The sequence below is a fragment of the Myxine glutinosa genome, chromosome 14, assembly GCF_964187855.1.
Source record: "Myxine glutinosa chromosome 14, kmMyxGlut1.1, whole genome shotgun sequence".
Taxonomy (NCBI): Eukaryota; Metazoa; Chordata; class Myxini; order Myxiniformes; family Myxinidae; genus Myxine; species Myxine glutinosa.
This window is the reverse complement of record NC_136274.1, coordinates 75,473,615-75,485,993: the sequence shown is the minus strand read 5'-3', so window position 1 is coordinate 75,485,993 and position 12,379 is coordinate 75,473,615. Positions and strand designations below refer to the sequence as shown.

Genomic DNA, 12,379 nt, shown 5'->3' with positions numbered 1-12,379 from the left:
CCGGATCTCAGTCAACGGAACATCTTCTCTTCTGGACTTGGTTATGACTAACTTCCCTGAAAATGTCTGCTGCTCTTCTTCTGCTCCGATCGGATCATCTGATCATGTCCTTGTTAAAGTGGACATCTCTCTGACCATCCCCAGGGAGCCTGCTCAGCGTCGACGAGTCTGGCATTTCACTCAGGCCAACTGGCACGGTCTTCAAGCAGCCATCAATCATCTGGACTGGTCTCCCATCTCTACCACCTCTGACATCAACTCATCCTGGGAATTCTTCCAAAGTAAATTGCTCTCTCTCATGCAGAGATTTATCCCATCTCGTCTTCAGTTGTCATACCCTTCCTCCCGTCCATGGTACACGGAATCTTGTGGTGAGGCTGTTGCCCAGAAACAACTTGCCTTCGTCTCCTGGAAAGCAAATCCAACGGAAGGAAATCTCATTTCCTTTCACAAAGCCCGAAACAAGTGTGTGTCCACCCTCAGGAGAGCCAGGAAACAATATCTCTCCGTTCTCAAGACCGAACTCTCTTATCTGTCTCCCTCTTCCAAATCCTGGTGGCGTCTGGTCAAATCCGTTTCTGGTGTTTGTTCCCCCTCCATCCCCTCCCTTACCTCAAACGGCTACACAGCTGACTCCGCACGTGAAAAAGCTGAATGCCTCAACTCTGTTTGCGCCTCTAAATCTTGTGTCCCAAACCCATCCCTCTCTGTACCCACCATACCCAGTCGTACCCTGCTGCTCCTGGACTCCGTGTCCTTTCCTCCTGACAAGGTGGAAAAGTTTCTGTCAACCCTCGACTCTGATTCTGCAACTGGACCCGACGGCATCAGCCCACGGGTCCTAAAATCCTGCTCTGCTGCTCTATCTCACCCTCTCTCTGTTCTCTTCACCCTCTCTTTTGCTCAAGGTCAACTGCCATCTGCTTGGAAATCAGCCAACATCACCGCTTTGCACAAAAAAGGTGCAAAAACAGATCCTAGCAACTACAGACCAATCAGCCTTCTCCCAATTATCAGCAAAGTCATGGAATCCATCATTGCTTCGGATATGAAATCTTTCCTCTTCTCCAATGGCTTGATCTCTGATCATCAATTTGGTTTCAGACCAGGTCACTCTACTCTGGACATGCTGCTTCTGCTGTCTCAACAATGGATGGAGGTCCTCAATGCCAAACAGGAAATTAGAGCTGTCTCCCTCGACATATCACGTGCCTTCGACACGGTCTGGCACCCCGCTCTGCTCACCAAACTCTCCTCCTTTGGTATCCATGGAAATCTCCACGCATGGCTGGCGGACTTCCTCTCTAGTCGTCGTCAACGTGTGGCCCTGAATGGGTTTCTCTCATCTCCTCTTCCTGTTCAGGCTGGAGTTCCCCAAGGCAATGTTCTGGGCCCCGTGCTTTTTCTGGTCTTCATCAATGATCTCTCTGACTCTCTCGAAAATCCTCTCTATCTCTTTGCTGATGACTCCACTCTCTGCCGCTCCATTCCTCTTCCCTCAGATCGGCAGTCTGCTGCTTCCTCACTCTCTGAAGACCTGGACAAAATCACAGACTGGTCAAACAAGTGGAACATGTCTTTCAATCCTGACAAATCTCACATTCTTACTATGTCTCTCCGAAAAGATCGACTGGACAACCCTCCCATCTACTTTCTCAACAATCCTCTCCAAGAAGTTCTGTCGCTCAAGATTTTGGGTCTCACTATCTGCCATGATCTTTCTTGGGAAAACCACATTTCCAAGCTGGCCTCCAAAGCCAGTCGCCGACTGGGCATCCTCCGTCGTGCGAAGTCCTTCCTCGGCACACCTGAGCTCCTCACCACATACAAGGCTTTCATCCGCAGCTCAATGGAATACTGTTCTCCCCTATGGGCCGGTGCTCCTGCCTCACACCTAGCTCGGCTTCACGCTGTTGAAACCAAAGCTTTCAGAATTATTGGAATCTCCCGCGATGAAGCTATCTCTGAGGGCCTTTCACTCACTCACCGCAGGCAGGTAGGTGGTCTTTCTGTCTTCTACCGACTCCTCTCCGGCCTTGCACCCCCAGCTCTCTCTGTGCTCTGTCCCCCAAATATTCCTACAGGTCGCACAAGATCTGCCAGCAACCCTCTGATGGTTAAACTGCCGAAATCTCGGCTCTCTGCTCACCTTCACTCTTTCATTCCTCTTTTCTCCCGCCTCTGGAACAAACTCCCTCACTCCCTTCAATCCCACTCCTCCCTCCAGGTCTTTAAAACAGCTGTTCACCACCATCTCTTATCTTCCCCCATCCAAAACCTTGATCTTTTCTACCCCCGCTAATTCACCCCAGATCCACCTTGTTTGAAATTCCAACTTCTTTCCTGGAAGTCCTGGCAGTGTCCATATGTTTTATAACTCTCCCACCGCCCCCTTCCCACGCCCCCCCCCCCCCAAAGCCCTCGCCCTCTCTCAGATCTCTCGATGTCTCCATGTCTCTCGGTCCCTGCTCTCAAATGTTGTGTTTGTGTCCTTCCCCCTCTCTCCCCATCTTGTCTACCGCTCCCTATGTTATATGTTTTATGTGTCGGTTTGTCTTTCTGTGTGATTAATGTTCGCTCTTTCACGAGCCTCGACCTTGTATACAAAAAAAAAAAAAAAAAAAAAATAAAAAAAATCCAGACTTGCCTATGATGTAATAGCAACAGACCTTGTGCTTTGGCCTCTTCGTGGGAGATTCCAATAATGTTAAAATCTTTAGATTCCACACAACTCTCTCTCAAGGGTTTGGTATACATATATCCGTATCCATCTCAATGTCATCATCATAGTCATCATCATAGTCATCATCATAGTCATCGTCATCCACCTCCATATTCTTTGTGGTGGTGGTGTGCCCGTCATGCTTTTCTTTTATTCCGTACGTTTTTGATTACCACGATCACTTCAATCGTACAACCATTGTGAATCCCATTGTAAAGTATGATGGGGAATTTTTCAGCCCAACCTGTAAGAAGGGAATTTAATTTTGACCCTAGAAAATGAATGTTCTGGTGGATTCGATGTTTTGATTATTTTTTGTTTTTAGCTCACCTGGAACGAAGTACAGGGGAGCTTATGCGATGGTGCATCGTCAGTCCATCCGTCCGTCCATCAGTCCGTCCGTAAACACTTGCAACTTCTTCTATGAAAGCACTGAAGGGATTGTGACCAATTGGCACAAATTATATTTGTTCTGTTGTGACTAAAGTTTGTTCACGGCATAAAAAAAACTCGGGGTCTAAGGGGATTTACAGGGGGGGGGGGGGGGTTGGGGTAAAAGTGGGTCCAGGTTTGACCCCCCCCCCCCCCCCCCCCTAAAAAAAATAGGTATTTGCTTTCTTTTCTGAAACTACACACACAGTTTCGATGAAACGTCACCACAACCTTAATCACCTATGATGTACCAATGTTTGTTCAAGGAATTAGAAAAATTGGGGTCTGAGGAGGTATACGGGGTTGGGTGAGGGAGGGGGGTTGCCCCCCAAAATAGGTATTTTTTTTTGTTAGTTTAAAGTCTTATGATTATGTTAGTATGATTCTACATGCCGCCCTGTCTTCTAGCAACCATTGAAATTGGTTTAAAATACCTTTAGTCAGTGCAGTATACTGTTTATTATACCAGGTGAGCGCCAGGGGTATTGCCCCTATGTTTTAATAGAAGGATTGGGAATTATACAAGATATACTGGGGAGGAGGTGCTATCTATTTATTTATTTCTGCGTCGTTTACCCACCTGAATCTGCTAATGACAAGTTTGTCTTCAGAATAGAAGTTCCTGGAGGATGTGATATATCCACACGTTCAGTTTAACCTTTTAACACACTCACAACCTTCACCAACCATCCCAATCTTCTTCCATCCTTCCCTTTGGCGTCCCACTATTCCTATCCGCAATCTTCAATTGTCTCAGCTGCTGTGAATTTTATTTTCCATTTAATAGAAAATTTCATATTGTACTCTGCAGGGAAATTGGCCATTTGAAGAATCGTTTGTGAGGGCCAATGCACAACTCTGGTAAAGTGGAAGGCGATTTATGCATGTCGACTTGGAGTGGCTGCTGTGGTGGAAAAACTTTCCTGTTTCTGTAAACCCAGAAAAGGTTAATTTGGGTGTGGTGGAAATGTCCCCTCACATCTCCCCCCTTTTCTTTCTGACATCCTTTGTTTCCATTATCAAACACACTGCGGTGTCTGTCGGCTTTGGATAAACCCTCGAGGCCTGTTGACTTTGCCTGGCGCAACGCAGCACCTGCCCCAAGCTTTCACGTCATTGTCATGACGCCACAGGCCGTTGCAGCAGAAGATTTTGACCTTCCTCCCAAATCGCCACGATTTGGCGACCAAGTGTGGGTAGCTTAGGTCGCGTGCACAGGAAGAAGTGTTTTTAGCTCGGAGCAGGTGAACTTTTTGATTTATAATAGTCAGCACTGTTTTGTCTGGTGTTGGAACATTTTTCTAAAAGATGGAAATCCGAGCACATAACGAGGTAAGTTTGTCCCGCGAGGATATACAGTTATCGGCCATGCATGAAAAGCCTCTATATAGCATGTTTCTTTTTGCGGCGTTTGTCTTGGAAAAAATTTAATAAATGCGCACATCTGGTTAAAGCTACAACATGCCAAATGATGTCCATTTGGAGTGCAGATTAAGAAGAAAAATGTCGGGAATGGTTATATTCGTCTTGTTTTACTTTTCTCTTGGCCCTGAGTGAGCGGTGGGTGTGGCAGATGCACTCAAAGGGACGTCCCTTGTCCTTGGTCGCTCCCTGACCGTGACCTTTCTGCTGCGGAATGTCTCCACCATAAGCGCAGGCTGTTAGTCCGGCCTTAGAGATGCATTGTGTTTGGTTTGCTCTTTATCTCCTTCGGAAAACTTGTTCCCACAGCTCCGACATCCTGGCAACATCCTAAAGTCTCTCAAATGACATTTGTTGTCGCATCTCTGCACCACTCCCCTTCTTCGATACTCGGAGCTACATGGTTACCACCTTTATGGTGTTGTGCATGATACGCAGTTGTGCACTTTTTCACACAAGGTTCTTGATCGTGCCATAATAGTGGTTTGTGAACGAGGATGGCAATCTTTATGACCTGCAATGTCAATCTGTCCTCTTGGCTTCTACTATATCTAAGCCCTGAAAGTCGATTTGTGAGCATATGATGCCAGAACTCAATGGTGTGGACGCCATCTTCCTGGGGCAGAGCTCAGGGGTCCTCAGGTGTTTTGGAGCATATGATGCCAGAACTCAATGGTGTGGACGCCATCTTCCTGAGGCAGAGCTCTGGGATCCTCAGGTGTTTTGGAGCATATGATGCCAGAACTCAATGGTGTGGACGCGATCTTCCTGGGGCAGAGCTCTGGGGTCCTCAGGTGTTTTGGAGCATATGATGCCAGAACTCAATGGTGTGGACGCCATCTTCCTGGGGCAGAGCTCTGGGGTCCTCAGGTGTTTTGGAATGTTCCAGCTTTTTCCACCAGGCTCTCTGATCTCATTGCTATTTCCCTGGAATGATTGTATAGCAAGAATAAGCCATCATTGGGATTGTATGCACCGCAGTAGTATTTGTCTGCCTCTCGACCAAAATGCAAGAATCACGAGTGCGAGTGCGCGTGGGCGCCTGAGATTGTGAAGCACGTGCATTTGTTTTGATTGGTTAATTTGGGAGTACGATAAAACTTGTATCATGTCGTTGCTTATTATAACATCGGATTTATCCAGGTAACTAAAATTCCTTTTATTTGGCAAGAAAAATCAGACCAACTGATTCCCACTTCCCCCTAGCCCCCAGCACAAAATTTCGTCACGTATTCTTTACCGCAAGGAATTGTGGGATACAGCCGTGGTCAGTTTATTTCAATATGGCGGACGTTGGACTTGTCTTGAAGGATATATCAATGGAGGTATTTATTAAACGAAATTCAACGACTGCCGCAAACCGGCAAGATGATTTGTGAAGATCTTTCGGACCGAAAACCACAGAAAAACAAAATATGCGTGAGTTGACTGTCTCACTTCGGAAGTTTATGGATGTTGTGGAGTCTATCTTAATTGTCAACTACCATGTAGTAATCCTGTTATCGAGACTTGCCATAGTGTTAACGGGATGGCCTAGAAGTACGAACATCCCCCTCTAAGCTGTCCGTCCATGGTTTGACTCGTGACCCAGCTGCAAACGCATCCTGGTGTTTCACAGGTAGGGGTGATTCATCAACATGTGTGCCGGCCCTCGGATGGTTGTTAAACGGGCGTCCCGTTTGACGGTATCAGTCGGACTTTAAGTATCCCATGGTGGCCTTCGCGAAGAGCAGTTAACTATCGCCGGTGCCCTGAACAAATGAGAAATTCCTGCCCTAACGTAGAGAAGGCATTGCATCAGCGGCACAGCCATACCTTCAGTCAACGATGCTACCCTGCAGCCTTTTGCTGAATACGAAAGAAGAGGAAGAAGAAGTGATAACAGATGACATCTATCCTCATCGAACTTCCGGTTCGGGAATTGTTCCACATATTGGTCGAATCTGCCGCTGCCTCTTCAGCTTCATTAAAACTTTTTTTCCGAACCGTAATTGTGTTTTTCTGTTATAAAAGTAACACAGGGACAAAGATATCTCTTGTCCAATGTTCTCTGTTAAATTGTACCTTGTGTTACGGTTTCGTCATTTCCGTTGTGGTGGTTTTCATCCACTGTAAACATTTCTGATTCCATGTGTTATTATTGTTGTCATTTAAAGGAAATAGATATTTCTATTTTCAAAAGTTAAAAGTTAATGTTTTAAATAAAACCGGAACAGGACGACGAAGAGGAAGAAAAAAAATGAAGGCAGAGCGAGTGGAGTCGGACAAGAAGGATAGTTGCTTTGCGGTCCGGAGCGAACGTTGGCGAGCAAGAGTCACGAGTGAACTTTTGGTTTCCCGGGAAAGGGATTCCTGCGACAGAGTTGTTATCGCTGTGACAGATCAACCTGCGTGTCAGGTTTTGTGGTGTATTCTGAATAGAATCATCGTCCTCATCATCGTGCCGTTACGCCACGAGACCGGGCCGTCGGCCATTTACACTCGCGCAGGACTTGCGCTTCGCTCAAGGTTTCATCTCGTTTCGACCATTTTCACCGCATTCAGACGTCGATCTGGGGTGTGTGTGTGTGTGTGTGTGTGTGTGTGTGTGTGTGTGTGTGTGTGTGTGTGTGTGTGTGTGTGTGTGTGTGTGTGTGTGTGTGTGTGTGTGTGTGTGTGTGTGTGTGTGTGTAACGTGGCTTTTGAGTGGACAGTCTGCGTGTCGCCGATTTGGAGCCTTGGAACGTCCATACCCGAGGGTGTGATTTCCCAGTCGCCTGGAGGGCGCCTTTGCACAGCTTTGGTAGCAGGACTGCAACTGCCAACCCAACGGGATTCTGGTCTCGATTGGACATTGATCTGACGATCGCTGGAGCGAATCAACTTTGGCTTGAAGCCGGGAATACGAGACATTGGGAATGTTCTTGGTTCACTCACTTGGAGCACAGTGAGTTATATATTATGAAACTGATGGTACCATCATCGGACATATATTGATTGTACTTTTGATTACTATTATTGTTGTACTGTTATTCTTGTGTGATCTTAATACAATATTTGTTTGTGAGTAACAATTGTTGTGGCTTCCCCATTGATCTTTGACATACAGAATAACACATTTTTCTGCCTTGACTCCTCTCGGGGCTCGGAGGTACACCGTGACCAGGGGGTCGGGGAGGAGCACGTAACACTTGTTTGTGCTGTCCTGTATTTGTCAAATTTGTTTTTGGGTTGCTCAAGCCATACTTTAGCTGCTCCACGGATAGCAACTGTGAAAGTTTGTGTCCCTTTGCTTCTTTCTTTCAAAATGTTTTACTTCTACCTCCACCTCCCCAACAAACCCCCAGCACCGGTAGCCCCTGCTTGTTGAATACATCCTCTTCCTCCCAATGGGACACAAGGCTGCTACAATCTTTCATCATTTATCATTATCCATAGCTATTTTCTGTGCCTCGCACCATGATGGACCCATCTCCTCCATAGTCCTATGCTAAGTTGTTTTACAGTGTCCATCCCAAAGCAACCTTTGGGATTTGTTCAGGGGGAATTCTAAGCACGTGGCCAAGCCATCGGAGGCACAGACACTTAATTTCAATGGCAATGCTATGGCAACCAGTTTATTTATTTATTTATTTATTATAAAAAAATTTTTATAATGCAAGTCTTTGTTGGATATCTTATTGGGCCAGAAGATGCGGCAGATTTTCCAAAGACATCCATTGTGGAAAGACTATCTTGCTCATGTCTGACGTGATTACTCGCCCACACTCACAGCTATATATAATACACTTGATATTGCTGTTATAAATTATTACCCTCGCCAGAAGAGAGGTATTGCATTTGAGTCCGTTTGTCTGTCTGTCTATCTGTCTGTTTATTTGTTTGCACAAATTAAGTATGCTTTTCTCTGCAACCGTTGGTCCGATTCACAGGAAATTTTCACCATAAGTGCACCTCCTCCTGTATAATTTTTAATGACAATTGTGACGTCATCGGTCACGTGGTTCGGCCGCCATCTTGGAAATACTGAAAAACATTGCACCTCTATCTCCGAAAGCGTTTAGTAGAAAAAAATTTGAGACATGGCTCATTGTAAATAATTCTCTATGGGGAATAACATGTGTTAATGATGTCATAGGTGTCTCCATTGTGACGTCATAATTCGACAAGTACAAAACTTCATCCTGATCAGGATCAGGATCAGCTCCCCTTCCATCCCTTCCCTTACCTCAAATGCACCACAGCCGACTCTGCTCATGAGAAGGCTGAATGCCTAAATTATGTGTTTGCTTTCAAATCTTGTGTCCTTAATCCCTCGCTCTTGGTGTACCCATCCTTCCCTCTCATACCCAACTACCCCATGACTCTGTCTTTTGCAGCTGAGAAGGTGGAGAAGGTTCTTTCAACCCTCAACTCTGAGTCTGCAACTGGACTAGATGGCTTCAGCTGATGTCCTTAAAGCTTGCTCTGCTGCTCTTGCACATCGACTTTGTGCTCTTTTCACCTTATCATTTCCTGAGATCATTCTCCATCTGCCTGAAAAATCCACCAACACTGCATTGCATAAAAAGGTGCAAAAATGATCCCTTAACTGCAGACCTATCGGCTTGCTTCCAATCAACAAGGTCATGGAATCTATTTACATGCTGATTCTACTCACCCAACAATGGATGGAGGCCTTCACTGTCAGACATGAGATCAGGGCCGTATTTCTGGGCCTATATCAAACTATTGATAGTCTGGCATCCTGTCTTACTCTCCAAACCCTGTCTATGGCCTTCAAAGCCAAATCCACACATGGTTTACTGCCTTCCTCTACCCTCATAGTCAACGTGTGGCTCTCAACAGAATCCTTTCATTCCTTTCCTCGTCAAGGCTGAAGTGCCCCAAGGCTGTGTTCTGAGCTCAGTACTATTCCTAATCTTTATTGTTTATTTCTCTGATTCTCTGGAAAATCATCTTTTATCTATTTGTTGATGACTCTGACCTCTGCTGTGACATCCCTCATCCTTCAAACAGGCAGGCCGTAGTCACTTCCCTCTTTTCAGTCCAGACAAATCTCACACTCACTTTCTCTCTCTGAAAGGCCCGTCTGGCAAACCCTCCTATCATTCTTAACAATCCTCTTGATGAAGTTCAATCATTCAAACTCTTGGGTCTTGGCAAGTCGTCTTCCATCCCCCCCCCCCCCACTCCTGAGGGGGAAGTGGGTGGAGGGGGGATTTTTTTTGATTTTTTTTTTTGTGTGTGCCCATGATCTGCCCCTGAGAACTACCAACACGTATGCAAAATTTGGGGGAGATTGGCCCATCACTGTTTTTTTTTTTGTTCTATGATTTTCAGATATACATACATACAGAATTGCCTTATTTAATATAGTAGTGTACCACATATGTAGAGCTTAGTTACGGGTGTAAACAAAAGTGCATGTCAAGTTTGAAGTGCCCTCTTGTTATCACATTTGATCAGGCGCAGTGTTGTAATGGCTGAAGTATCTGCTCTGCGTCTGGAACGTCGGCGGTTCGAACCCGACCCCGACCGATTCATACCGAAGACTAAAAACGGTACATGCTGCTCACTTGCGTGACACAAGAAATTTAAATATGATGGCATATGTTGGCAAAAAAGAAGAAGAAGAAGAAAAAGGCATTTGGGCCTAATGGCCTCCTCCTGCTTTGAAGTTCCTTTAAGAGATACTCTCCTGCTGAAAAATCGTCCCATATACGTTTGAACCTTCGAATAGGTATTAACGAACCATTTCTCTCGTCCTCTCTTTCCTTCCTTTCTAATAAATTTGAAATGAGTTTTGCGTTGGTGCTGAATAGCTGTGGGTTGATCTACAGTGGGTGTGATGTTGCAGCAGCTATTTGTCGACTCGGAATAATGACGGATCTCGTTTTCATCCCGATGTAACGAGAGAAGTGTATAGAAGATAGTTGTGTTGCTCCCACTCACCGATTGTGTCCACGGCTATTTGTGCATCAACCATTTTGGATTTTAATTTTTATTTCATTTCCATGTGCACATGTGCAGAATAATTGGCTTATTTTCGTGTTGCTTGTCAAACTCGACTAGTTTGTCTGGAGCTGTCATGACATCTGTAATGTGTGCAAGTGCGTCCGAGCACAAGTCAGACGAAACTCCCCCCCCAAGGACCAGCATACCACATGATGCAATGCAGCAGGAAGCAAGTCGCTGGATCCCATGGGGGGGCTCAACCGGGCCCAACCCGCAAATGAAGCACATGTTCCATGGCCTCAAGGCCAATGGGATAAAAACATTAACTATTGAATGGTGTATGTCTTAACAACAAACTTATGTATTGTTCAATGACATTTTGTTGCATTTGTAAAGTGTTGTGTCTCACCAGAAGTTATAGAATGACAATCCTGGTCAACTTCAACTTCAAATCCTGGTCAACAATTCAAGGTCAACTGCCATCTGCTTGGAAATCAGCCAACATCACCGCTTTGCACAAAAAAGGTGCAAAAACAGATCCTAGCAACTACAGACAAATCAACCTTCTCCCAATTATCAGCAAAGTCATGGAATCCATCATTGCTTCAGATATGAAATCTTTACTCTTCTCCAATGGCTTGATCTCTGATCATCAATTTGGTTTCAGACCTGGTCACTCTACTCTGGACATGCTGCTTCTGCTGTCTCAACAATGGATGGAGGTCCTCAATGCCAAACAGGAAATTAGAGCTGTCTCCCTCGACATATCACGTGCCTTCGATACGGTCTGGCACCCCGCTCTGCTCACCAAACTCTCCTCCTTTGGTATCCATGGAAATCTCCACGCATGGCTGGCGGACTTCCTCTCTCGTCGTAGTCAACGTGTGGCCCTGAATGGGTTTCTCTCATCTCCTCTTCCTGTTCAGGCTGGAGTTCCCCAAGGCAGTGTTCTGGGCCCTGTGCTTTTTCTGGTCTTCATCAATGATCTCTCTGACTCTCTTGAAAATCCTCTCTATCTCTTTGCTGATGACTCCACTCTCTGCCACTCCATTCCTCATCCCTCAGATCGGCAGTCTGCAGCCTCCCCACTCTCTGCAGACCTGGACAAAATCACAGACTGGGCAAACAAGTGGAACATGTCTTTCAATCCTGACAAATCTCACACTCTTTTGATGTCTCTCCGAAAAGACCGACTGGACAACCCTCCCATCTACTTTCTGAATAATCCTCTCCAAGAAGTTCTGTCACTCAAGCTTTTGGGTCTCACTATCTGCCATGATCTTTCCTGGGAAAACCACATTTCCAAGCTGGCCTCCAAAGCCAGTCGCCGACTGGGCATCCTCCGTCGTGCGAAGTCCTTCCTTGGCACACCTGAGCTCCTCACCACATACAAGGCTTTCATCCGCAGCTCAATGGAATACTGCTCTCCCCTCTGGGCTGGTGCTCCTGCCTCACACCTAGCTCGTCTTCACGCTGTTGAAACCAAAGCGTTCAGCATCATTGGAATCTCCCGCGATGACGCTATCTCCGAGGGCCTTTCACTTACTCACCGCAGGCAGGTTGGTGGTCTTTCCGTCTTCTACCGACTCCTCTCTGGCCTTGCTCCCCCAGCTCTCTCTGGGCTCTGTCCCCCAAATATTCCTGCAGGTCGCACAAGATCTGCCTGCAACCCTCTTATGGTTAAACTGCCAAAATCAAGACTCTCTGCTCACCTTCACTCCTTCATTCCTCTTTTCTCCCGCCTCTGGAACAAACTCCCTCACTCTCTTCAATCCCACTCCTCCCTCCAGGTCTTTAAAACGGCTGTTCACCACCATCTCTTATCTTCCCCAATCCAAAACCTTGATCTTTTCTACCTCCGCTAAT

The 12,379-nt window shown here is 46.1% G+C and overlaps 1 protein-coding gene across 9 annotated transcripts in view; it reads left to right on the top strand.

Moving 5' to 3' along the window:
- Window positions 1–12,379, top strand: part of LOC137439922 (uncharacterized) — a 206,586-nt gene that overhangs the window by 28,781 nt on the left and 165,426 nt on the right. The window contains exon 1 of one of the 9 annotated variants that reach the window (XM_068136173.2): window positions 4,352–4,486. The exons of the other annotated variants lie outside the window; for them this stretch is intronic. Within the exon in view, the coding sequence (XP_067992274.1) occupies window positions 4,463–4,486 (24 nt within the window). The 5' untranslated portion in view covers window positions 4,352–4,462. Of the gene's footprint in view, window positions 1–4,351; window positions 4,487–12,379 lie in introns of those variants that run through there. 9 annotated transcript variants of the gene reach the window in all.